Source organism: Camellia sinensis, chromosome 4, assembly GCF_055761805.1.
Source record: "Camellia sinensis isolate YWXY chromosome 4, ASM5576180v1, whole genome shotgun sequence".
NCBI lineage: Eukaryota > Viridiplantae > Streptophyta > Magnoliopsida > Ericales > Theaceae > Camellia > Camellia sinensis.
This window is the reverse complement of record NC_138964.1, coordinates 18,416,342-18,444,301: the sequence shown is the minus strand read 5'-3', so window position 1 is coordinate 18,444,301 and position 27,960 is coordinate 18,416,342. Positions and strand designations below refer to the sequence as shown.

At 33.1% G+C, this 27,960-nt stretch overlaps 1 protein-coding gene across 1 annotated transcript; it reads right to left on the bottom strand.

The window, feature by feature from the left end:
* Window positions 1–5,369: 5,369 nt before the first annotated feature.
* Window positions 5,370–13,915, bottom strand: LOC114311431 (uncharacterized). Its single transcript, XM_028257568.2, has 6 exons — window positions 13,711–13,915; window positions 11,739–11,858; window positions 11,361–11,628; window positions 10,328–10,442; window positions 10,059–10,211; window positions 5,370–5,661 (listed from the first exon to the last, which is right to left on the bottom strand). Exons 1-6 carry the CDS (start codon window positions 13,816–13,818, stop codon window positions 5,625–5,627), a joined length of 801 nt encoding a protein of 266 aa, XP_028113369.2. The 5' UTR covers window positions 13,819–13,915; the 3' UTR covers window positions 5,370–5,624.
* Window positions 13,916–27,960: the final 14,045 nt, after the last annotated feature.

Genomic DNA, 27,960 nt, shown 5'->3' with positions numbered 1-27,960 from the left:
TTTATCATTTGATAAGATTGTCAATATGTATCAAGGATACTTATAAACCTTACTTGACCTCAACCTACACCACTATATTACCAAGATTTCTCATTTGGCTTGGTCATCTTCAAGTTTCCAATTCTAACCCATCAGCATCATTGCCAATTTAAACATTTAGAGAGGTCTACTCAACAAAGCACTCATAGGACAACTACTAAAGAGTCTGCCAGATACGATCTTGATAGAGAGCTCGAGTGGTTATATTCACGTAGCCCGTACCCGAGGGTAACAATATCGTGGTTATGTTCATGTGGCCCTCGCCCAGGGGTAACAATGTTGTGGCCAATCTTCATGTGGCCCTCGCTTGGGGGTAATAATACGATGGCCAAATATGTATAAGAGATTGAGTTATATGATCTTACCAACTATGCTCTTAAAGACAGCTACATGTGCACGTGGATCCTTATGATTGTTATGTTTTTATTTCATGAACATGACTTTGCTATGTGAATGGGCTTGTTATAGTAACTGATTGACCTCCTTACGCCTTTGTTATTCACTGGGCTTTAGCTCACACTTTACATTTATTATATAGGTGATCAAGCTCAAGAGAGGACATAAAGGCGTCAAGCTACCTTTGTTTTGTGAAGCCATCTGTCGTGCCTCACTTCGAGGTTCTTTTGCTCTCACTCCTTGGCTCCTAGGTGATTGCGAGTTCACCCTTTTGATTGTGATCAATGCTACAATTTCGAGTTGAGGTCTTTGATGGATTCTTGTTATTGGGAATCAATTTCCTAGTAGATGTAAATGTTTTGTGTGTGAACATGAGTTGGACTATGTGTATATGTGTATAAATGCAATAAAGAAGTTTGTCTCATGTATGTCACATAGCTCGTTGGACACTTTTACTTGGATTCCGCCAGCCCCTGCTACTGTTTACTGTTAAGTAGGCCTTTGGTAATTTGGGATTACTAGCCAGTTACGTCTCTAACCCCATGGGGTGGGGGTTGGGTCGTGACAGCGAGAGAAGAGGAGACTTGAGCTCAATTAAGGAAAATTGCTAGAAAAGTGAAAGGAATCGAAGAAAACAAGCAAGATTTGCTAGAATCCAAGGGAATTAAAGCTTCTAGGTAAGAATTCAACCTATAAACTAAGAGTTTGAATCAATAAGAGAATGAATTCAAGAGAATTAAGTAGATTAGTATGAGAATTGAATATAGATAGATAATTTTGAGAGGAATCATGCATTCATGTGCGTTCTAAAACATTTTGAAGTTGATTTCAAGTAATTCTTTCATGTATGTCATTATTTCACCTTGGTTTTGGAGTTTCATCAAGTTTCATGCCATTTTATATCATTTGATTGTGTTTTAAAAGGTTTGAGTTCATTTCAATTCATGTATGTTATGTTTTGGAAGTTTCAAGTTGAATTTTGAACAATTGGCTTACGTTTGGGCCTTGAATTTGTGAAATGATCTTTAATTTTTGATTATAAGTTTAGACATGTTTTCTCAAGTCTTGGGGCCCAAAAGATGTGTTTTGAAGCTTTATACTTGAGTTTTACATCTTAAACATCAATCTGGAAATTATAGAATTCTCCATCATCGCTCGAGCGACAAAAACTGTGCTCGAGCGACCAATCCTTATTTTGCACTTTCGTTTGAGCGATTAAAAGTTGGCTCGAGCATAAAATTCGAGCTCCCAGTATTTTTGCAGACATGGATCATGGCTCAAGCGACAGAACTTGCACTCGAGCGATCACCCTTATTTTGATCCTTCGCTCGAGTGTAGGAAATTGTGCTCGAGCATAAAATGAGAGCTCCCAGAAGTTTTCCAGAATTTTGCAGTCCACTCAAACAACCAAAATTGCTCTTGAGCGAAGACCCTGTTTTCAAAAAATTGACTAAATGTTATAACTTATATTTTGGCATCCTCATTGCATCTTAGGCATCCCTATGCGTCAATTAAAACATAATAATGAGGAAAAGGATTAGAAACACACCAAGATAAAAGAGAAATAAGTTAAGTGTTTTCCGAATGTGTATTGCAATGTGTATCTGCTATGTGTTTGTGTAGGTCGGGCCTTAGCCATTTGATTTGTTTGATTCGTCTGATCTACTATTAGAGCCATCTGTGAGTAATAACTCTGTAAAATTATGTTTGACTTCAATTATTTTCTGATAATATGAAATGAACAATTTTCTGAAATGTTATGTTTGTATGAATGAATGATTGTCCAAGTTTCTAAAATGTATTCGTGGCATCCTTAGCATTATATGATATGCGTCCCTTTATGGGTCATCAGAATGCCTTTATGGCCGTCCCTTTATGAGTCATTGGAAACATCTCTGTGCACATGAGTCATCGGAATGCCTTTATAGCCGTCCCAATTATGGGTCATCGAATTTGTTAACGTTAATGGGTATACCACGTATGATCATATGGATATGTGAACTCTGAATACGAATATAAATATAAATCTGTTTCTGAATCTGCATGCTGATTTCTGAATCTGATATGGACATCATTCATGAAAACTTTTACTCTGTTATTATTCACTAGGCTTCAGCTCACCGTATTATTTATGTATATAGGTGATCAGGCACATGATCAGTCCTAAGTTGCTGCCTAGATTCTTTTGTGTCGACCAGCCATTATGCCTCCTGAGGAGGTTCCCGTTTTGAAGTGGTCATGTTCTGTTAACAAGTTTTAAGTTTTTGTTTTCTTCTATTTGACTAAACAAGTTTTTGTAAGTTGTATTTATGTGGGTTTTAGGTGATGTAAGACTAATGTAAAAATGACGTCACTGATATGTATATAAAGTTTTAAATTTTCTATCACATGTATGTCTACGCAACTCTATAGACGTTATATGTTTGTATTTGCTTCTGCTAGCCCCTATATTTTGTTTAATTTGTTCAGAGGCCTTTGGTAATCCCAGGATTGCTGACTGGTTACAACACTAAACCTATAGGGGCGGGTTTAGGTCGTGACATTAGCACTGCGAATAGACATCTCAAATTTATACTGTTTTGCAAAGTCAGACTTAAGGTACATAATTTTCAAATAGTTCCAAACTTATTTAGAAGTAGAATACTTGAAAAAATTCATACCAATGGTAGTTTGAACTAAATTATGAAACTAAGTAAGAATTTGTGCGTTTTCCTTATCCTATTTAGTAACATCAGTCTCAGTTTCTTTGGATTCTATAGGTCTAATAGTTACACCAATAACATAGTTCCACATGTCTTTACCCATTATAAAATTCTTCATTACATGAGACCAATAAGAATAATTGGTACCATCAAACTTAGTGGTAATAGCTTGCAGTTTATCATCAGCCATATTGCTATAACCAAACTACGCAGTGAAATCAAAGAAGGTTGAAAAGCAGCAGATGAGAGAGAGAGAGAGATGAACGACCTATCAAATAGTTTGAAAAAGCAAGATAAGAAGTGGCATTGTTGGAGCTGCAAACCAATCCTAAGAGTAACAATCTTGGTCCTCGCCCTTTTCTTCCTCTTCGACTGAACTAGACAGAGACAGAGATGGATCAAAATAGAGATAAGATCAGTGAGATACGCAACCTAGGTCTCCGACTGAACCAGAGACCAGTGACGAAGGACCAAAGACCAACGATGAAGGTTTCCTAGGGTTTCAACTGAACCAGAACCAGAACCAGAACCAACAAGTGTGAATCAAACTGCTTCAATGTGCAAAGAAGAGAATCCCAACAAAGGCCTTGTAACAACCATGCGAAGAGAGAGAAAGGGCTGCGATGGCCTTACAATGAGAAAGAGACAGTTGTAACGACCTTACAACAAGAGAGAAGCGACTGCAATGGTCGATGATGACATGCGACAGGTATTCTAACGTCTGAAACCTTGCTCTGATACCATGATAACAGAGAAAATGAATATTGTATATTGAATTAATCAATTAAAAGCTGAATACAAATATATAATCTAATAGAATAAAACCCTAATAACCTAAAAGACTAAACTACTCTTAATGAATGATATAAAATACAATAATTTACACCTATGTCCCAATTGAGTTACGGACGGGTAGATTAAAATAATTTGGATAAATAGGTGGGGACAGATAGGTACCTCAAGCTGTAAAAATAAATTAAAAAATAAATTTTTATAATGTTAAAATTTCAATAGGTCATAACTTTGCACTATGTAGTTCATTTAGACAATTTTTATTTTATTCTATATATGTTTTTAGAGAAATTCTATGGTACACATATGCACCTTTAGTTACGAACTCTGAATCAATATTTATGATCTACTGTATTATTAGTTATGACACATTGTGACATTGATTATGAAAAAATTTTGATTATAATTCAAAAATTGTTTGGTTATACCTCATGCAATATTTAGTTATAACTCGATTTTTTTTTTAATTGTCACTCACATGGTATTGAATTATGCCATTTGTGATAATCAAACTCACAAATAGCATAATTACATATGATACATACCTAGATGGGCTATGTATCATAGTATTTCTCATTTTTTTAACTAAAGGCAGTTTCAAGTATTTACTTTCGCAAAAAAATATTGTTTCGTTGCTTTGATGATCAAAAAATTAATCTATTTACTTTTTTTTTTTAATTCATTCAATATTAATCTTGTTTAAAAGATCTCAAAAAGAAAAATCTATATATATTAATTTTGTTAAAAATAAATTTGTAGAACTGAAATTATGAAATTTAAAAAAAAAAATTAGCACAAACATAAATAATAAAAAAAGAGTAAAAATGTCAAAAATTGTCATTGTCACTACATGTTTAGACTTAGCAATCAGGAAATGTCATGCTTAGACCTCCACCCAAAACATTCTATGTATTGGACATTTCACTAATTTTTCCTTAAAAAATTTACAATATCAAAAAAAAATAATAAAAAATAAATAAAATACACACCATGTGTAACCCCAATTGCAACCATTGGATTAAAAAATGTAAAAAATGAATTTGAATTGTAATTAATAGCAATTTGTGTCATAATTGAATACCATTTTGATGGTAACCAAAGCTACCATAATAAATCATAATCAACACCACAATAAATTATAATCAACACCACATAACCATACATGATAATCAGGTCTAGTTGTTCAAGTGAGAACCATACAAATCCTGACTCATATAGTAAAGACTCGACAATGGTGTGAGTCTCATAGTGTGTCTGTCTCACAGCAGGCCCCACCTCTTGTGAGTGTTGTATGATCGGTTTCTGTATAAGTATTTTTTTCCTGCCATTTATGGGACAAGATGAATTTGATTGCGAATATTATTGAGAGCAACTCATAGTGCAATACCAAGCACCATGTATGTTCTGTAAAATGTTCTTCAACCCCAAAATAAGCCATAGTGAATTTGAAACATTCAACTCAGCAATTGCAAGTACTTGTTATTTTGTGTCTAAAATCAACTTGCTAACAACATTGGTAGTGAAATATTATCAAGAACAACTCATAGCGAACATCTTTTTGTTAAGTCTAGTACGAGTAGTGTAGTTTAATGGCCAACGTATACACAGAAATTAGTACATGATTATAAACATTGTTCGCAAATAGATCCATTCATTTGCATCCATGTATATATGCACGCGTCCGCCACTACATTTTTAAAGTTTAGGAATGGCAATTCGTAGAAGTCCGTCCCTGCACAACAATACTTGTCAATATATATATCTTGCCAAAAAATATATATATATATAATATATAGTATATAATATCCAAAGTGAATTTGCAATAGTGACAAAGTCCATCCATTTAAATGGCAAGCACATGAACATTACAAGGATACCTATCATTCATTTGAAAAAGAAAAATAAATTGTTGAGATTTATCATTTGATAAGATTGTCAATATATATATCAAGGATACTTATAAACTTTACTTGACCTCGACCTACACCACTATATTTCCAAGATTTCTCATTTGGCTTGGTCATCTTCAAGTTTCCAATTCTAACCCATCAGCATCATTGCCAATTTAAACATTCAAAGAGGTCTGCTCAACAAAGCGCTCACAGGACATGTTAAAATTGATGTATTATTGATTGATGCATGTTGATATCAATTATAATGATTCATGATTCCTATATATAGAAGAGGGTGAGTGTGTAGTAGGTAAGGAGTAGGTGAAGTGGAGGTGGTAGTGGTGTAGTGGGTTAGGTTTAGTGGAGTAGGTGAGGTGGTAGTGGTGTAGTGGGTTAGGTTTAGTAGAGTAGGTTTAAGTGGGTGAAGTAGGTGGAGAGTAGGTGGATTTTAACAGCCCCCCGCAAACTCAAGGGGGATAGGAACTAACCAACTTGAGTTTGGAGAGAGTAACAAAATAAGAAAATACATAAAAATAAAAGAGGATAGGAGACACTGTATAGTCGTGTCAGACCGATGGTGAAGACACTGTATGGTGGTGTCATAACGTTGTAGAGGACACTGTATGGGGGTGTCATAACGTTGTAGAGGACACTGTATGGTGGTGTCATAACGGTGTAGAGGACACTGGATGGCGGTGTCAGACCGATGTAGAAGACAGTTTATGGGGTCATGTCGGACCGTTGTAGCAGACAATGTTCTGACAGTTGTTGTGACAGTTTACAGAGTCTTGCTGGACCCTTGTAGAAACTAACCGGAATCAATGTCGGGACAGTTTACAGAGTCTTGTCGGACCCTTAAAGGAGCTAACCGGAATCAATGTCGGGACAGTTTACAGAGTCTTGTCGGACCCATGAAGGAGCTAACCGGAATCAATGTCGGGACAGTTTACAGAGTCTTGTCGGACCCATAAAAAATACACTTTATGATGATGTATATAGGCTGCCCAAATATATATATATATGGATATATATAGTGAGCCCTCAAAAGTCGCGCCCTCAAAAGGCGCGCCCACTTCATCAAAAGGTGTGCCCGACAGAAAGCGTCGAGCCATCAAAAGGTGAGCCGGAGACGCGGCGAGGCACGTGAGCGACAGAGTGGCGTGTCGGCCGCGTCGTCAGTGTCGATATAAACCAAGGCGGAGGCAGTGGAAACCAAACCAAGCTGAAACCTCCGAAAAATCCTTTGAAAAAACTCTTTCGTTTTTGAGAAAGAGGTTCTGGAACACTCTGTTGCCATTCTGTAACCAACCTTTCTCTGAAACACTCAGCAACCCATAACATGGCCTTGTCTTCCCATTCAGCTACCCAGAATATGGCCTCTTCGTCCCGTGGTCTGCTCACTCTCTTTCCCGACCTCAATGAGTCAACAAGAGAGAGAACTGGTGCGGTGGCCAGTGAACCTCAACCAAACACCTCTGTGTTTGCTCCGTTGAACTTTCCGATGCGGTCGGTGGAGCAAAAAATGGCGGTGCAAACTGATATTGAGGCCAATCAGTATACTCTGAAGTCATGTGTGGAAACCATGACTGCGGTCACAAACTTGTCGCACCGGCTGCAGAGCAGAACAAATGAGGTGCAGCATTTAAACGCCCAACTGGCTCTGCTCCAACGCATGTATAAGGATGCGCGAGCAGAGATAAGTGTGCTAAAGGCAGAAAACAAGGAGCTGAAGCGGAAGGCCACCGTGATGTTCCGATTTGGAGGGCCACCATATGCTGTAGTGGAGGAGCAGGGAGGAGGCAACTTGCTTGGTGGTCTAGGAAGCACGGAGGCTACACCTGCAAGGGCCGTCCAGGACGGAGGCAAGAAGAAGAGACCGGCGGCAGAGTAGATAAGAAAAAATCCCGCCTGTGGGTGTTGTTGTTTTTTTTTTTTTTTTTTTTTTTTTTTGGCAGTCGAATATACATAAATATATATATAATATCAACTAGCTAGTGACATACCTCATCACAAAACACGTCCCACCTCTGCACTATACACACGTTTACCAGTAAGCTTTACAGCTGCTCAAGCACTAACCCACAATACACGGCAAAAACCATGTGCTGGTGCACAAAAAAGGCAGATAGTGGGTCAAGGATTTGATGTTTCGATTTGTTAGAAAGGCAGATAGTGGGTCAAAGATTGTTGGTTCTGTGAAGGCTGATTCTGTTGAAAGTGGTGATAAAACCAGTAACATGAACATTTTACCTCAGGAGAACAGTGCCCATCCTTCTCTTTCTTGCAATGCAGTGGTATGTTCTGGCTATGAAGCATCCAAAGAAGAAGTGACTCAGGGTGGCAAGGCATCACCTACTGATGATTGTGCACACCCTCAGTCAGGTTATTTGGTGGCAAATGGGATAGGGCCTCCAAATGGAGAAAGCAACTATGAAGAAGCTGTTGAGTTTGATCTAATTAGGCATCACAATTACTTCTGTCCTTGGGTGAATGGTAATGTTGCTGCCGCAGGCTGTAGTAGTAGTAGCGGCTAGGAAAGAAGGATGGGGAGGCAGAAGAAAAGCCAGAGAGAACAAGGGCTGATAGTACGGCAGCAAACGATGGGAAGACCAATCTCTTTAGCAACATCAATGGAGGGTGGTCTTCGGGAAGGCCATCGGAGATGGAGTCCAAATGGAATCCGGGATAGTGACTGAAATGGGATTGGATGTTGGTGAATCGGAGGAGATGACTGCGGATGTGGTCGGTGACCAGGAAGGTGACGTGGAGTCCGGATAGGCATAGAAGTTCTGCTAGCTTCAGCATGGAGTTTACAGGCCCCTGTAAGGGTGGGGGAAATATGAGTACATGAGGAGGAGAATGGAGTGCCTGTTGCTGCTGCTGCTGTTGGATTAGTGTAAGGTTGTTGAAGAATCTGCCGTTGAAGAAGAAATTAGGGAAATTTGGGTTTGTCCGGCGGGCGGCCAAGGCGAGATTGCCGCCCGCCGGTGAAACAAAATTACCAGGTTCTTAACCTAGCTCTGATACCATGTTAAAATTGATGTATTATTGATTGATGTATGTTGATATCAATTACAATGATTCATGATTCCTATATATAGAAGAGGGTGAGTGTGTAGTAGGTAAGGAGTAGGTGAAGTGGAGGTGGTAGTGGTATAGTGGGTTAGGTTTAGTGGAGTAGGTGAGGTGGTAGTGGTGTAGTGGGTTAGGTTTAGTGGAGTAGGTTTAAGTGGGTGAAGTAGGTGGAGAGTAGGTGGATTTTAACAGGACAACTACTAAAGAGTCTGCCAGATACGATCTTGGTAGAGAGCTCAAGTGGGAAAAATGCTGAGATGTCTACTCACTACCCTGCTTGACAGAGGTCTCGAGTGGACTTACCAAAAACCATGTTTTAGTTGGATTACACTTCTATAAACATATAATAATCATGTTTTTTTAAATGAATTAAGGTCACAAGAGTACAATCCCTTCTCGCATCCTAGAGAGCTTTAACCTATTGTTCAAGGTTTCGGAATTGAATCCCATGTTTTGATCAATCTAGAAGAAAGTTCTTTAATAGATTTTGTAAATACATGTTTCAGATTGATTTTCTTCCCCGAAAACCTACACTTCACTTTATTATTATAGAAGTCTTATGCATAGTTATATAATAAACTTAACTACTTATACATAATTATACAAAATAGAAGTCTCCAACTGGGCACATCAGACCCATATGTCATACCCTCACACACATATCAAGTCTCCAACATGAATACTTCACAAATTTAGAAAAATTCATGCAAGTTGTCGTGGTACGAAGATCAAGGCAAGGAGTTTCGTGGTGAGCTATTGTAATTCATAACATCTAAATCTTTCATATTTGTTTCAATAGTGAAATTTGTTATGGGTGGTTTTGGTTGTGGTATTGTCCTTGAGGAGATTTTTCCTTAAGTTTGCACATTAAATTCAGTGTGTTCTTGTCTCTATCTTTATTGTGGTTTGTATTCCTCAACTTAAACATGTTCTTTGAATTGGAGTAAATCAATTGAGTTTTTGACCTATTCACTCCTAGGAGCAAACTATCACCACAGTTTAAATCTTGAACTTGGATATTTTTCAAAACAAATCCAAAAGCAGTTGTCATCCAACGAATTTTGGAAAATTTGGATAACAAACGATTCATTTTTAGAGAATCACCAGTGCCAAAAGAAGATGAATTATATCAGTAAGGCAACGAAATCAAGCTGTGACTTACACAAACTCAGCAGAGACACCGTCCTTGTTCAGATTACTCGGCAGTGTCCAAACAACCTTGTATGGCCCTTGTGAAATCTCCCTCTTGTGATATGTATCAGTTGAACTTGCCACTCCCCAGCACTGGTTTGAGTTTTTGGCAACCACAGTCAAGCTGTTAGAAAATGGCATTCCTCATTAGACCAACAATAACAAGATCTTCTTGTAAGAATGGATAAGGAAAACATGAAATAAAGCTGGATGCGTGAATCTTCAAAAACTCTATCTTACATTTGATCATTGATCTCCACTCTGATGTCATTGATATTGACACCTGGAAGTTCTACCGTAAGAATGTAATTGCATCCAGATTCTGCCACATCCATTCTCGGGGACCACTCAAGTCCTGTGTTACATTATAGAAAGAAATATAGTAATTTAGTAAATACTAAATAGTATGCATCTCAAACATGGAATCTATGCCAAAGGAAGCCATATTCTCATAGAAAGATGGCATGAGAGGAACTTTCTTTGAAGATGTACGTGGAATTAATATGGGAACACGAAAGGCTACATGCTCTAAAAAGTGGCACGATATGGACAAACTTGTAAATATTAGACTATTTGGACATCAAGATTTTTTTTATAATTAGACATCTAATAAAAGTTTTAAAAATTAATCATGTATAACACATTATTATTAGTATTATGACCCATTTTTATGTACCAAAACTCCACTATCCTTAGATTTTAGTTCATCATATTCGATAATCTTCCTCCCAAGGAAGGCTTTATGAAAATATAACGGAAAAAATTTCGGGACAATGAGCACTGCTACTCAAACAGAACATACCGAAATCATTTAGGTGGTTGGTTTTTGATTTGCCTAAGGTTTTGTGGGCTCGTGCATCAGCCAATAAAAATGAATCACGTTGGTTAGTTCTAGATTCCTTTTCAGCGAGAATATCATTTTCCTTGATAAAGTTACTGTTTCGATATGAAAGTATGTTGAAACATGCATTCCAAAAAGTAAATCACTAGGGAGTTAGCATTTTCTGATAACACTTATATAATATTTTCTGCTGGGTACTTCTACATTCTAAAATGTGAACTTCTTCTCTGAAACTCCAGTTTTCATTGCGTACCACAGGCTTGAACAAATTCCAGTTTTCATTAGTAATGGCTTACTTGGTGAGTTGGTGTAAATAAATAAAGCCATGTATTCCCTGGATCTAAATTTTAATCTAAAATTTTAAAAAATAATAATAATAAATAATAATTTAAAGTAATAATCAAAAGGTCTTTAGACATCAAAACTCCTTACCAGTAGATTGAAAAGGGTGTATTCTGTTCCTGGAGCAGGAATGCAATTGTTCATTAATTTTTCTGTTTGGTCTAGAAAACTTCAGAGGCTCAGGTGGGGCTGATTTGCACTTTTCCACCACAGGTTGGATAGAACCAACATTGGGGTAGTTTTGTTGCATCCTAGCAATAGGTCTAGAAAACAAAGGCGCTTCAAAGGCATTGGAAGAGCCCTCATTTGCAGAACCACAGGACTTGTTGAGATACACACAAGACTGGGCAGAACTAACCTAAAAATATCAAATAAACACAGAGAAAAACATACAAATACAATCAGCAACTGGAAAATAAAAATGGTGAAACAATATATTTAATAAGGAGTGTAAAAAAAGTTAAGCACCTGCTCGGTTGAAGTTGAAGCCTGTCTCATGAAACAAGCTTGGGAACTAGACCCTTGCCTTGCAAAATGCATTCTATTATCACACCTCCGGATGACAGAGTTCAAACTACTACTGCAGTTCTGACGAAAAAAGAGAAGTGAACCAATGGAAAAGATGGTTAGAAGAACAATAACAAATGTCACAACAAAGGCGAAGATGACAAAAAACTAAAACAGAACAAACAGGCAGTCACACAAGGATCTATGTCCATGGGCAAAAAGCAGCAAAGGTGTTTCACTATGAATGTAGATATTATAATGAGTTCGCTCTCTCAACAACCCTATGTTACAAAAGCTCTTTGAAAAGATCCTCTTAGCCCTAGAATGTAAAAATAACCCAATAAATTCAAGGATTCCAAAGTAATAAACTGGGTCAAAATACTAGTTAGGGCCTATCCATTTGCACATTAATTGGGTGGTGTGAGTCACCAACGGATAATAAACATAATCCGAATTGAATTCAAGACATACACACAAAAATATACTGTACACACATGCTTCAAGGAAATTTAAAAAACAAATACAAGAGAAAGAAACTTACCATATGATGGCTAGTTGGCAGTAGTATTCAATGACAAATTACATATTTGTATGAGATTAATTTGGATTCGTTGGTTTTGGATCACAAGAAAATATGATCATTAACAAACAAACAGATAAAATGGGAATAAACACAGATGAAATGACATGAATCCAAGAACCGCTATGTTAAACAATTAACTGCCCCAAAAGGTCTTAAGCTAGGAAATGGGTACCCAATTATAAATATGGAATAATCTTAACAATTTCATTGTCTTTTAATCCAAATAACGGAATGCTGAAGTCAAAAATAATCTTACTGTGGACAGTTTTTTAAGACAGACAGACAGAGAAATAGAAGAATTCTTAGCCACCCAGTGGGCTGCTCTGTTTGCCTAAAGTAAAATAGCTATTGCTTAAGAAAAATAACCTTGTTCAACAATATAAACCACAAACATCTTCTGATTTTGAAAATTAATACATGTTGCAATCAGCCTCAATCAGCTGCAACTTTCTACTCCACCAACCATTACTTTCTTTGGTGATCACAAGGCATCTTCCATACCTCCATTTTCAAACTAGTTTGGAATGATTTGAGATTTTATGCATCAACTCAAACTAATTACAAATATATATATATATATATATATATATATATATATATTTATATTTTATTTTATTATCCCTTATTTTTGTTGAGAATATAAGTATAAAGTTTTTTTTTTTTTAAACTTAACAATTTAACATGGTATCAAAGTAGACAATAAGTCATGTGTTCCAACCTCACCTCCTACGTGATAATTAAAATATTAATACATGTTTGGCCCTCTAATAAAGGACACTGTAGACACCCGTGAGGGATTTGTTGATAATATAAATAATAAAGTTAGTCCTCTCTAATAGCTTAAGCTTGGTTCGGTGGAACAAAGATGGAATGAATAGAATATGAGCAGAATAATCATCATTTAGCATCTTTATGAAATGAATGATGAATGATGATTGATTCAATTTACCTTACTTTGTTCATTAATCTTTTATTGAACCAAACAGAGGAAAATCAATCAAAAAATCCTAAAACAAAGAATTAAGGTAACTAATCAATCTAGCAACAATAGATATGTGAACTAATTAAGAAAGAAAAGAGGAAGCCGATGAAATCAATGAATGCAAAAGTAATCATTATGGTTGTTTGGTAGGATAGAAAATGCTACAAAATAATCAAATTTTTCCCCTTTTTGATATTGTGTAGGGGCAAACCAATGCAATTTTTCACTGACTCAGAGCAAAAAATTGCATATTAAGAAGTAGGATTGAATTGGGTTGCATAACTTTAAATCTTTTGCTTCAGTTTTCTCAACAACCAAACAGAGTATTAAGCTAAAAAATTAAAAAAATTAAAAATGAGGAATGCTACCAGAGGGAAAATGTGAGATGCGGCGGCAGCGATGTCGTCAGCGGCGGCGGCGGTAGCAAAGTGACCGGCAATGGTGTTCATCCTCCTTCTCACCAACTGACTCTCCATCTCTCTATCTCTCTCTCTCTCTACCTGCAGAGAGATACTTTTCTACTTCAAATTGTGGTGATGGATATAAGATGATATAAGAAAAATGCTTGGAGCACTAATTAGTGCTCCCACTAATTAGGTGGCAGTGGGTCTCGTTATTAATGATGTGATGTTTTGGTTTTGGAGTTGTATTTTTTTTATTTTTTTTTTTACTTTTTTAATGCATTAGTGCTATTAGTGGTGATGTTTTTAGTGGGATGAATCATTGTTGATATAAGAAAAATGCTTGGAGCACTAATTAGTGCTCCCACTAATTAGGTGGCAGTGGGTCTCGTTATTAATGATGTGATGTTTTGGTCTTGGAGTTGTATTTTTTTTATTTTTTTTTTTACTTTTTTAATGCATTAGTGCTATTAGTGGTGATGTTTTTAGTGGGATGAATCATTGTTGATGATATAATTAGATATTTTTCCGGGGGAACTTTCTCATCAAACAAAAATCTCTACCTCCAAAAATATTCATCACTCATTCCGTTTTGGTTTAGAAAATCGATTTTTTTTTGTCCGTTTGGGAAGGACTTTTTCGGATTTTTTTTTTTTTTCTGACTATTTTAGTCACAAAAGATAAAATAAGTTATTTTAGTCACAAAAAATAAAACATCACATCCAATTCATAATCATTACATTTTTCTCTCACAAAAAAAGTCAAAAAAATCAAAAAGTCAAAAAACTCTTCTCAAACCAAGTTTTTTAGCCCAAGTTAAAATAACCAAAAAAATCAAAAAGCCAACCCACTACCCAAACGGAGGTTTTATCAAATTACCCTTTTGGTTTTGGCAGTTTCTTGATATCAGCGGCCGTTTTGTGCTTTGGGTAAGACCTCGTTTGGCATATTGGTTGGATTTTTTTTTTTTTTTTTTGACTAAATTAGTCTTAAAAAAAAGATAAATAAATTAAAAAATTAATAAAATAAAATATTATATTCAAATTATAATTATTTCACTTTTTCTCTTATAAAAATTAAAAAAGCCAAAAAAAATTAACATAAATAAACTTTTTAACCCCAGGTCAAATAGTCAAAAAATTAAAAAATTAACTCCTTTTCCAAACGAAATCTAATTCTGACTTATTTTGGGAGTAGAAAAAAATTGAGGTTATTGATTTATTGACAATCATATCATCTCTCTAATTTATTTTTATTTTTTAAAAAAAAATCAAAAAAATCAATAAATTATATTTTTTTCTACTTTCCCAGACAAGTCTAAAGGTAGTCATTCGTACTATACATTTTAGTTAAAAAGTCAATATAAGTTGTTATATTATTTTTTTTATTTTTTCATATATTTTTTTATAAAGAGTCAAAAAATTACTAAAACAGCATATTCACAAACAAGGAGTTTTTTTTTTTTAATATTCTAAACAAAAATTTAGAAAATTAATCCACTTTTCAAACTATTTAGGAACTAACCTATTTTTTAAATCGCATTTTGAAAATGGGATTTTGAAATTGAAATTGCAATTTCAACATGTAATTTCACCTTAAAATCGCTTGTTGAAAATGCGATTTCAATTGAAATCGCATGTTAAACATGTAATTTCACCATATCATCATAAATTGCATTTTCAACTTGCGATTCCAACGTAAAATTGCATATTGAAAATGCAATTTCAATTTCAAAATCGCATTTTAAAAATGCGATTTCAAAAAGCAGGTTAGTTTTCTAAATAGTTTGAAAAGTAGGTCAATTCTCTAAATTATTTTTTCAGAATATTAAAAAAAAAAACTCCCCAAACGAGGCCTAAATATAAAAAATAAAATAAATAAGTAAATTGTATATGTCTAAATCTGGTTCAGTCCTAATATCAGCCTTTTACATCTATCTAAGTCTGATCCATAAAATAATTATAAATTTCAAGTTCACCTCTCGACTTATATATTAAAAAAAATTAAAATATTTTATAATTAAATTCAATCACACATTAATAAAGTTGAAAATTGAAAATTAAGTATTAAAAATTAAATGTTGAATTTTTTAAGAAAAAAAGTTGTTTGGTAAAATTTAAATGTTGAACTAAAAATAAATTGTTTGATGGGAAATTATATTAACAATCCCTATAGTTTGGGGTTCGTGTCAGTTTAGTCCCTGACTTTTCAATTGTGACACATTTGACCCTGAATTTTGAATCATGTTCCAAATAAGGACAATTAAAGATACATTTGCTCAGTTTCAAGGGCAAATTCATCAATTCCAATTTGACAAAAAAAAATGTCAAAAAAATATTTTTAAATTTTTAAAAATTATTTCTACCCACCAAAGATAAATTTATGTAAAATTGATAAATCTTTTACGCATTTATTTATTTATTTATTTTACTAAATTATTTTTTATTATGTGTTTGGATGATTATCATATAATGTGTAGTTGTTATGTTTTTAATGTATAATCAATATATTTAATATATGAAAATTTTTTAGTTTTGAATTTTTTGACTTAATGGATTAGTTTAATAATGATATCAAAGTTGTCTCCATATTTGAGTTTTGAAAAAATATAAACTAATTTAATGAAAATAAAAACAACTATCCATTATATGATCATTATCCAAACACATAATAAAAATTAATTTCGTAAAAAATAAATAAATAAATAAATGTGTAAAAGATTTATCAATTTTATATAATTTTATATTTAATGGGTGGAAATAATTTTTAAAAATTCAAAAATATTTTTTTTTGACATTTATTTTTGTCAAATTAATTTATATTTTATCAAATTGACAACTTTGTCCTTAAAATTGAGTAATGATATCTTCAATTATCCTTATTTGGAGTAAAATTCAAAATTTAAAATCAAATGTGTCATAATTGAAAAGTCAGGAACTAAAGTGATATAAGCCCCAAATTATAAGGACCGTTAGTGTAATTTTCCTTTTGATGGGCAAATTACACTAACAATCCCTATAATTTGAGGCTCGTGTAGCTGTTTGATTAAATTTGAAATTTATAATTTTTAAATTATATATTTCAATTTTTATATTGTAATAGTGGTGGTAGTAGTGGTGGTAATGGTAGCGATAGTAGTAGTGGTGGCAGTGGCAGTAACAGTCGTGGTGACAGTGGCGTGGTGGTGGTGGTAGTGGTGGTGGTGGCAGCTGTAGCTATGGTGGTGATAGTAGTTGTAGTAGCAATGGTAGTAGTGGCAATAATGGTGGCAGTGGCGTGACGATGGTGGTGGTGATAGCGATAACGATGCTAGTAGTAGTGGTATAAATGATGGTAGTAGTAGCGGTGGTAGTGGTAGTAGTGGTAGTAATGAGTTTATAATAGTATATACTGGTATTTATGTTTAATATTTATAAATTCAATCAAAATTAAGTCAATTTTATATAACTTAAAATTTTCTTAAGTTTTAGCTTACATTTTAAGAGTCATTTAAATTTTTAAGTAATATCAATTGTGGTTATTAAACGGACTTAATTAATTATCACTTAATGTATTTAATTTTAAGTATTGAATCATATTATCAAACACTTCTTATATTTCTTAAATAAATATACTGACATCATCATAAATTGAAGAATTTTGTATATAAATTAAAGGATTTCTTAAATATATTCAATCTCACATCATCACAAATGTGAGTTCTAATAAAATTAATAAAATATATATATATATATATATATATATATATATATATTTCATATATTATAATTAATGAATTTAATAATAGGCCGAACCAGGCCAAGTTAAAAGTATAAATCTCAAACTCAACCTATTAATATATCAAGTTAAAACTGTTAGCCAATTCAACCATATTATAAGTATAAATCTCAAACTTAACCTATTAATATATCAAGTTAAAACTGTTAGCCAATTCAACCATATTATGAGCTAAAATAACCTTCCAAACACCCAAAAAATAAAGTCGGGCCGAATGAGCCAGCAAGCCAATGCCCACCCCTAATTCTACCAACACCAATGGACTCCTTACACTTATTTTCTCTTTACATCATTTCTAATAATTTGAAATTTTATTTTTTTCTTTTACACATGATAATACCAAATTTACGCTTTATTTTCTCACACCCAAACCTTACCCCATTTTCAATCACCACCTACAGCATCACTCTGACACCACTGTCATCGCCTCCAACACCCAACCCCCCAATCTCTTTCACAACAGCGACCACACACCAACAACCAACCCCTACGACCCCTCTTCCCCCTCTCCTCTTCTTTTTTTTTTTTTTTTTCTTTTTTTCCTTTCCCCAAATCTAGGTTCTCTCTCTCTCTCTCTCTCTCTCTCTCAGCAATGAAAGAGGGTAGAGGGGTTGGGTCATGATGGCGAAGATGGGTAGCAAGGTTATTCGGGATAAGGCAATGTTCTTGTTTGTGATAGAGTGACGAAAGGGCAAAGCTGAATTGTAGTAGTATTGTTCACAATCGCGCAAAGCTAAGTTGCGATGACGGGATAGGGAAAAAAACTAAGTCATGATCGTGGCAGGGCTGGGTCACGATAGTAGGGTGTGCTGCCGATAGGTGAGGGGGAAATGTCACCGTTGGGACAAGACTATTCGGGACAAGACGGTAGCGTTGTACATAATGGGGCGATGAAAGAACAAAGCTGAGTTGCAGTGGTGTTGTTCACAATGAGGCAAAGCTGAGTTACAATGGCGGGGTGGGCGAAGAAACTAGGTCATGATGGTAGCAGGCCTGGGTCACGATGGTAGGGTGTGTTGTCGATGGGGGAGGAGGAAACGTCGCCGTTGGAAAAAAGAGTCGCCAGGCTGGAGGTTAGTCACCGGTGATGGCAAAGTCGCCAAAGATGGAAGCTCAGTTCGCTAGAGATGTGTTTGTTACGGCTTTTGGATGTGTTTGTTACGGCTTTTGGGAGTGATTATAAGTTATTTTGATTTGGGAGTGTATGTTAGACTGTTTGATTCAACTTCTCTTTATAGTTTATTAGGTAGAAATAGCTTAAAGAACATAAGTTGAATTTAACTCATATTTCATAAAAAGTCAAAAAGTGCACTTATTTAGATCATCCCAAACAACCCTTAAATAATTAAGAATATAGAATTAATTGTCATCTAAAATATAATTAAATTAAAATTAAATTAAAAGTTAAGAATTACAATAAATAATTAAATATTTAGGATTAATTTTGATTTAAAATATAATTAAATTAAAATTAGAATAAAAATTTAAAATTTATAATAAATAATTAAGAATTTATAATTAGTATAAATTATGTGTATGTGTAGATACCCTATTCTGACTGGTTTTAAGACTTGGGTGCTTTATTTCGAACACCCGATGATGAAAATTAGAATATAAATTTCTCAGCAAAAAAATTAGATTTAAACTTTAATCACAACCTTCACCTGTTTCGACCAAATTATTTTAGACCCGTTCAAAACTTATTTTGTCCACTTGTCTATTTTTCAAATATTTCTTCGTACCAAATTTTATACATATCAATCTCCACTGCCAAAAAGGATCTTGGCTCTTCAATCTCTACTACCAAATTTTATACACATCAATCTCCACTAACTTGTTAGGATCAGGGAACTTGTTTGGCACACCAACAAGCAATCACAAACAATAACATATAAGATTTACGTGGTTCGACAATTACCTATGTCCACAGGAGAAAAATCGATTACCACTAAAACAATAGAGAAAATATAGAAAGATTACAATGAAAGAGGAGCTTACTCCATCCTCACTTAAACACTCACCCGTCTTCCTCTTTCACACTGAGAGAGACAGTCTCTCTGCCTCACATCTCTCACTCTCTCTTGGTTTCCTCTACTGGTTTTCCCACTTCATTTCTCGTATCCAATGATACCGGACATCAATGTGCTTTGTTTTTGCAAGGCATATAAGTCTAACTTTCAACTTCATTTCGAGCATATCATTTGCATCATGTTCTCGAACTACGCTGGTTTGATTCCTTACAAAGGGATACGTAAGCAACTTTCGAATTTAACTGACTGCATTTGCATTTTTTTTCTTTGCTCAAGTCTTACGGCCATATCAAAAAGGCCGTCTCTGGGCTTTGACATTTACTCATGTCATGAAATGATATATTGAGCTCTGTCAAATAGGGGCAACTGTAGACATCCCATTTTGACCGGCCTTAAGACTTTGACGTTTGCTTCCAAACACCGAATATTGAAAATTAAAATATGCTATTTTATAAATTTCTTAGCAGAAAAATCGAATTTAAGCTTTAATCCTGACCTTCACCCGTTTTGGCCAAATTATTTTAGACCCATTCGGAAGCTTGTTTTGTCCACCTGTCCATTTTTCAGATATTTCTTCATACCAAATTTCATACACATCAATCTCCTCTACCAAAAAGGATCTTAGCTTTTTAATCTCCACTACCAAATTTCATACACATCAATCTCCACTCCTAAAAGGATTTATCTTTATCCCCAATTATACATTCTCTTTATCCTCCATTATACTTTGTCTTCCATCTCTATTATACATTGTCTTCTACTTTTTCTATTAAACCCGTCCCATTTTCCATTCTGGACTCAGGTTTTATGGTTTCGTACTGTTGTTCGTGTCTTGCTTCTCTTATACTTCCTTGAATTTGGTTATTTGGATTGTAGTGGTTGCGTTTGGAACAGGTTGGTTGCTTAATTTTCAAACTTTTGATGCCTAAAATTTTACTCTTCCGCTCGAGCGTCAATTTCTGCTGTCGAGCGGGCTTTCTAAACTCTAGGTACTTTTATAGGTTTGCAAAACTACTGGGGGAGTGTATTCTGCGCTCGAGCGGTCTCGGCTCGAACGACCTCCTTTGCGCTCAAACGTTGGTCGGCTGTCTGCAAAACTACTGGAAGTGTGTATTCTACGCTTAAGTGTCACTTCTTGCGCTCGAGTGAAACGACTTATTGTGTTTGGATGCTCGAGCGTCACTTCTTACGCTGGAGCGAACTGTGTATATATCAGTCCGTAAAAATCACTTTTTTATATCACACCCTCTCTAAACATTTCCAAACCTTATTTTCTCTCACTCTCTCTCTAAAACTCACCTATTTCCCTCAAATACACCTAGATTTGTTGATTTTTTCACTCGTGTGTCTTTGTTAAAAAGATAGATCTTGGCGAGGATTTCGTTCTAACCAGAGCAAAGTTGGTTTTTGGTCCCTTTGGGTTTCCTTCACTCTCTCACTCATGCACTAGCTTGAGATAAGGATATTTTTCATACTTGTTATGAGTTTTAACTTAGTTATTTGTTGTTTTTAAGTTATATTGCAAATTTGAAAGGTTTGGAACAAATCTAGGGTTTTGAATAAAAAAATCAAAACAGGGGTTTTTCGAATAATCTCTTAGGAATAGTTTTGACGTTGAAAACAATGAGTTGGGTGGGAATGGTTAATTTTGAATACTTGGGTTTGATTTTGAGAAGAGTGGGAATTTTGCCCTAAATATCTCAAACATTTATTTTGTATAAATAAATAAAATTGATGTTGGAACAATGAAATTGAATTGGTATTGATGAGGATGGAAGAGTTGGATATGTATTATCACTCACCTATTGAGATTTGGAAAGTTTACCTTTATGGAATATAAACTATCTGTTTAGAAATATCTGTCTTGGGCTATCGGTGGAGGATAACTATTATTGTTGTAGAATTTGCATGTGAATTAGGAAAAATGAAACTATTTTCTCATTTATTTGCATTGAATATTATTTCACACTTATACATTGAAAATGTTATCGTTTTGAGAAAAATGGTGAATTTGGAAAAACATGAATTGTGTTGTTGAACTAAATTGGTTCGAGTGTCCTGGGTGAAAGTCCCGAAAATCACGCGTATACATGGGTGTCGATCCCTCGGACAAAATTTTTGTGAAATGACAATAATAGTGCTTGTATAGCCTACGTTTACATGGGTCCTGGTTTACGGTTTCCTCCGAACAAAATTTCCAAGAAAGGTTGTATTGTTTTGAAATTCTCAAAATGTGAATCACCACCCTGTTTTCTATTGAAATGGAAATGAATTGTGAATCAAAATATTAACTTGGCATTGTATAGTTCTGAAAAGGAATATAAATATGTTTTGGCAAGAACATGGCATATGCATTCTGCTTATAGTTTTGTTAAGATTCATATACTGTGTTGGATTATTTGTACTAGGCTTTGGCTCACCCTATGTGGGAAAAACATTTCAGATACTGATGATATACCTCCGCCAAGGTAGTAGCTTGGGAGAATTTGGAGCAAAAGTTTTTTTTTGGTTGTATTCATTTTTGTATAGCCAAGGGCTTTAAATGTATTGGACCTAAAGTCCACTTTTGTTGTAACCAAGAACTATCTTAGAAAGTTGTAAGCATTTAGGGCGTTTCTTATCTGTTTAACTTACATTCTTTTCTTATATTTGTAATATATGCTATAGATTCATAGCTAGACATATTTAGGCCTAGTTTGGGAAGACTAAATAAGTGCATTTTTTGACTTTTTATGAAATATGGGTTGGATTTGGGTTGGGTTTGAAGTGATGTGTTAGAGAAGTGATGTGACTTAAATAAGATGATGTGACTTAAATAGGATAGTGACTTTTTAACTTTTTGTCTTTTTTCAATCTTCCCAAACTAGGCCTTAATGTATACCGCGTATGTTTCTCTTTTGTAAATCACATGAGATTTAATGGAAGGTAATTATGTTAGTATTGTTGTCGTTTATTAATACTGTGGATGGATTATGGTAATAAATTTCAGGGCGTTATAGTCTTCCACCTCTATTATACATTGTCTTCCACCTTCTCCACTAAGAAAAGCTATGAAAATATGGTGAAATTGTTTTTATGATAGAGAGGTCTAAGCTTTGATAAATAAAAAAATAAAAAAGAAGAGTTTGCTTTGTCAAAATTGAGAGAAAATACAAAGTGAGATATAAACCTCCATTTTCCTACCTTTCATTGATATATTCCACTAATATATACCACCCAAAAGTCCATTAAAGCTAAGATTTGAATTTTCTTGTTAAGATTCAAAAACGTATTTCATAAATTGAGAGTGTTAAGAAAAAAGTTTGTTGATCAAAATCTTTTCTTTTAAAAGTAAATTTTTGGAAATACTTCTCATTCATCTTTCAGTACCCACACTAGCCAGAGAGTGACCATCAGTCGTCCAACCAAACGTCCATCAGGACGTCTTTCTAGATGTTCAACCTTAGGTAATTTAGTCTCTGGTTTTAGTGTTTAAATATTATCTAAGGGAAAACATAACACAATGTGAGACTTTGGTAAAGGTTCATGGTGTTAAGTCCCAAGTTAAGGGTCCAAAACCCTTTTATAATATCCTTGCATTTCTTTTTTTGGGTAAATGATTGGATAGCCACATTAGCATCACAGTCAGCACTGACAGAATATTCTGCATATGGACAGAAAATTCCCTGTCTTGATGGAATATTCTTTCATGTAACGAAATATTCTCCTGAAAAGGTAATTTTGGGCTTTTTTGAGGCGAAAATACTTATTCCTAGCTAAACAAACCGTTCCAGACACAATCACGAGTCTTTCGAGGGATGCTCGTACATAGTAGGCGAGTGTTTATACCTTTAGCATCTCGTCTATACATAATTTTCTTCTTATGTTTTAGCATCCTATCATGCGGCTACTTGTTTAATTGACATGTCTCTATAATTGCCAATGGATAAAGGTTGTGTTGTTTAATTTGGAATAAAATTAATTTTCATGTTTGTAAACTCAATTTTTTGTGTTTTGTACACTATTCAAAACTCTTTTAAAATACATAAAATTAAATTATTCCAAAATGAATGACATAATCTATACTTGTTTGCTTCATATAGTAATTTTTAGGATTATTAATAATCGAAATATGAACATATAAGGTCAATAAAACCCATATCATGGTTTAATAGAGGTCGATCTTTTGATTGGGTGAACCGGAGTGCTCAATTTATGACATTCTCCCCTTATACTTAAGGTTCTGACCTGAGACATCTTTGGTTATGATAAACAATGGTTTTAGCACAAGTCTCGAATTTCCTAATTTTTTCAAAAGATTAGGTGGCGATTCTGAGATCTAGTGATGCAGTCCATTTATGGCAAAGGTTTTGCAATAAAATAGATTTTTTACAAAAGTTATCGGATCTGAACTCTCATCCATGTTTCATATTGCACTTGTGAGACTAAATCAAAAAAAATCGAGGGTCTGAATTGTTTAGCATGCTCAGGTATCCCCGAACATGCGACAATATGAGAGATGATAGATAAAGAAAATAACAAAAATATATATATATATATATAGGGTTTGAGGGTATTACAGTCATTTGGAAAAATTTCCCCGACTCGGTTGTATTTGTTCCAACCCAATTTTAGTATAAATAGTTTGAGTAGGGGTGTTCATGGATCGATTTGGTTTGATTTGACACTAAATTTAAAACCAACCTAATCATAATTGGTTCCGAATTTTTAGATCCAAAAACCAAACCATTCATGCAATAGAACCAACACATCCCAACCCAATGTAGCTCAGATTAGTTCGAGTTGCAACCATGGTTCCACTATATTGAAAATAAATGAATCAATTAATAACAAATAATTAAAATAAATAAGTCTTTAACATTTAAACATAACACAAATAAAGAGTAAAATATTATTTAATGCAAACCAATACAAATTAAATCCAACTCAAGTTTAAATGTAATCAATATAAATTAAATCAATTACAAAATCCAACTCAAAGTTCTAGTGTTTTCTAAAATTTTCTCGATTGACCTAATAATTCATACATGTGGGAAATTATTAAATCCAATCAAGTTCGTTATAATAGACCAATTATGTCAATATAAATAGGTTCGGTTCTTGAGTTAGTTCAGTTTAGGCAAAACCTAAACTAATAATCAACCCAATCCTATTGGTTTGATAATTTGAAAACTCATAACCAAACCCAGGCATTTAGAACCCAACCCAACTCAAAAGGGTCGGTTTGGTTTGGTTCAGGTCGTCGATACAATGGGTAATTTGATTAACCCTATTTGAGAGAGCATTGATTGGATAGGATAAAATATAGTGGTAAGTACGTCAAAACAATCGAGTTTATAGCAAAGTATGAAATTGTATCACTAAAATAATTTAGTCTAAAAGTAAAAGTTCACGTCAAAATTTGAAAAAATCAATCCGTTGTCATCCCTCAATGTTAATGATTGCATTTTAGTCTAAAATTACATGTGAACTTTTTTGGTTATATTTAAACCATAGGAGATAAAAATGCTTTGACCTCAATTCACATGACTAAAATAAATTTTGCTCTTTTATTTTTTAGTGACTTTTTTTAAAATTAAGTTAAAATATTTTACTTTTGTTATCCCTCATGTAGATGAATCTAAAAAAAAAATTAATTTTTTTTTTTGAAAAAGTAAACTATTTTTTACTTATTTTTTTGTCTTTTCTGAAATTTGTTTTAAAATTTTTAATTTTATAATTCGTTTCATCAGTTGAATCTAAAAAGTTAAGATTTTTTGATTTTTTTTTTTAAAGTTCATTAAAGACGATAAGTTTCAAAAAAAAATAAAATAAAATAAGTAAACAGTTAAACAGCAAACCCTAAAGAAAAGTAATGTGTTTAAAAAGTTTCTAGCATAATTATTTTTTTTAATGAAAAAATTAACATGATATTTAATTTTTTTTTTTAACTATGACAAATAAGTCGGTGGCATTTTAACTTTTTCCTTGTTGTTTTTAAATTAAAAATTACTCTTTCTATCTCAAAATATTAGTCAGATATTTAATTTTTTATTATCTCATAATATTAGTCTATTTTCAAAAATTAAGGAATAAAATAATATGAATTTATTATGAATAATGTTAGATATCCCAAAAATTCTATCAAAATTTCAATCAAATGTATCATATGAGTATAGGACCCACATAATATGAGTCTCATGTGAATCTCACACCTGTGTAAGACATTTGATATAACTTTTGGTAGAATTTCTGGGATCTTTAACATTTTTGATTTATTATTTTATCCTTCTTTTATATTTATTAATAATATAAAAAGTATAATTATGATGATTAATATTTTTTAAAAATAATAATTATATTATAAAAAAATTAAATTTTCAAAAAGAATTATTATTTAGAAACGAAGAGAGTACTTTTTGGTTGTTGTACGCTGCAAGTTACTTGGTCCGAAAGAAAATGATTGTGAAAAGAATCATGAGTTGGCCAGTTGCCAATATATAAGTCGAGAAAATTTATCAAAAGTTTTACTCCGAGTGGAGGAGTAATTATTTCGGCCTAGTTTGGTGTAATATAAAAAAATTTAAAAGTTATTATTTTATTTAAGTCATATTATTTTATTTAAATTAAATTATTTCTCTATTACATTATTTCAAACATAACTCATATTTTATATTTTTTCGTAAAAAATTAAAAAGTGTACTTATGTAAATCATCTCAAACAACTTTTAGTATTCTCGGAATATAGATATGTAGTGTTTTATATAGTTTTGATTAGTAGAGAGGGTTAGAGGTTTACGATTTATGTTAAAAATAGGAGAATAACATAGAGCTAAATAATTGATGATTAATTTGGAGTATAACTACATGGTCTTTCGGGATTATTGAATAATTTCCCAAAGTCAGTGCCTATTTGATAATTTGATTCTATTAGTGATTTTTGGAATGATTTTTTTTATTAAATAGATTATTGTGAGAGAAAAAATGATTGATCGATATATATAATATAATATTTTAATTTTTTTAGGCCTCGTTTGGGAAGCGACCGGCTTAACTAAAAAGCCAAAAAATTATTAAAAAAGTCAAAAAGTCAACAATTCATACCAAAAAGTCAAAGATTCTCTTTTTTTTTTACTTTTTGCACATCTTTTCGTAAAAAGTCAAAAAGTCATCCCAAACATACAAATTTTTTTTAGCTCATATTTTAACCAAATATCTAAAAAATTACTAAATTAGTCTGTTCTCAAACGAGGCCTTAACATGTGATCCAAATTTAAATTACAAAAAGTAGAGAATAATTAATTTTTGTACAGTGATTTTTGCCTTTTTACTAAAATAAATTATTACCAAAACAGCCACTCATCCTATCCAAGTATAAAATCCACCACAAAATAAGTGTTGTTTTGAGAAGATGGTAAAAAATAAGTTTTTGGTTTTTTTAGCTTTTTTTATTTTATTTTTTTTGTATAAGAAAATAGAGAGGTGATAAGACTTAAAAAATCAAAAAAATTAGAAAAAAGAAAGCTATAAAGCCAATCTTCCCAAATTGACCCTAAATATAGACCACACATCATCTTTAATGGTTATATTTCTTTTTTGAGTAGTTGGATTTAGGGAGTGGTTTGAAAATCAATTGGAGGGTGTTGTTAGGTTTTTATAGATCTATTATGGTGCTCACAACAATAATCCGTTCAATGTGTAGAATTTATCAAGTATTTCATTCTTGTAAAAAATTACTTTGATTATATATCAATATATAGTTACTTGATCAAATCATATTTGTATCAACAATTTATATTTAAAACTATATTTATCGTTGATACATATGTGATATGATCATATAACTATTGGTATTCAATCAACGTAAATTTTTACAAAAATAAAATATTTAACGAATTTTACACATTAAATATGTTAAATCATTGATGCGAATTTCATGATAAACTCACGAAAGCCTAATTATACTTTCCAGTCCAATATAGACCGAAGAAATGCCTTAGCCCATATTTATATATCGGCAATAAGCTTGAAGAGAATAAGGTTTGAAAGTTTTCTAAAACTATTCATTAAGAGCTTCAGCCGCCAATGTTAAATCATGGGTGAGGTAAACCATTTGTTGATCTCATTTTGAGGTCAGATGTCTAACTCCTTGTGCAAAAACAATGGCCACCTATATCATATACTCAAAATAGAATTTTTAAAAAGATTTAAAAAAAATTATTGTATCCCTATAATTTACTTTACTTAGGTTTATTTTCATTATAATTCATTAATTATGTAGATGAAAAAATAATATCATCATTTATTTTATGCTAAAATATATATATTATCCATGTTTATAAATAAATAAAAAATCAATATAATTATATTAAATTTGTAAAATTTACTATATTTTCATAATTTACTCTTGTATATATATTAGTAATTTTAT

Bases quoted from the DNA above. Each gene is read 5' to 3' on its own strand.
- LOC114311431 (XM_028257568.2), bottom strand. From the start codon at position 13,818: ATGGAGAGTCAGTTGGTGAGAAGGAGGATGAACACCATTGCCGGTCAC. The intron at 10,212-10,327 runs GTAAGATAGAGT...ATTTTCTAACAG, and splicing joins GTGGAGATCAATGATCAAAT to CTTGACTGTGGTTGCCAAAA. The intron at 5,662-10,058 runs GTAAGTCACAGC...ATTGTTGTGCAG, and splicing joins GGTGTCTCTGCTGAGTTTGT to GGACGGACTTCTACGAATTG.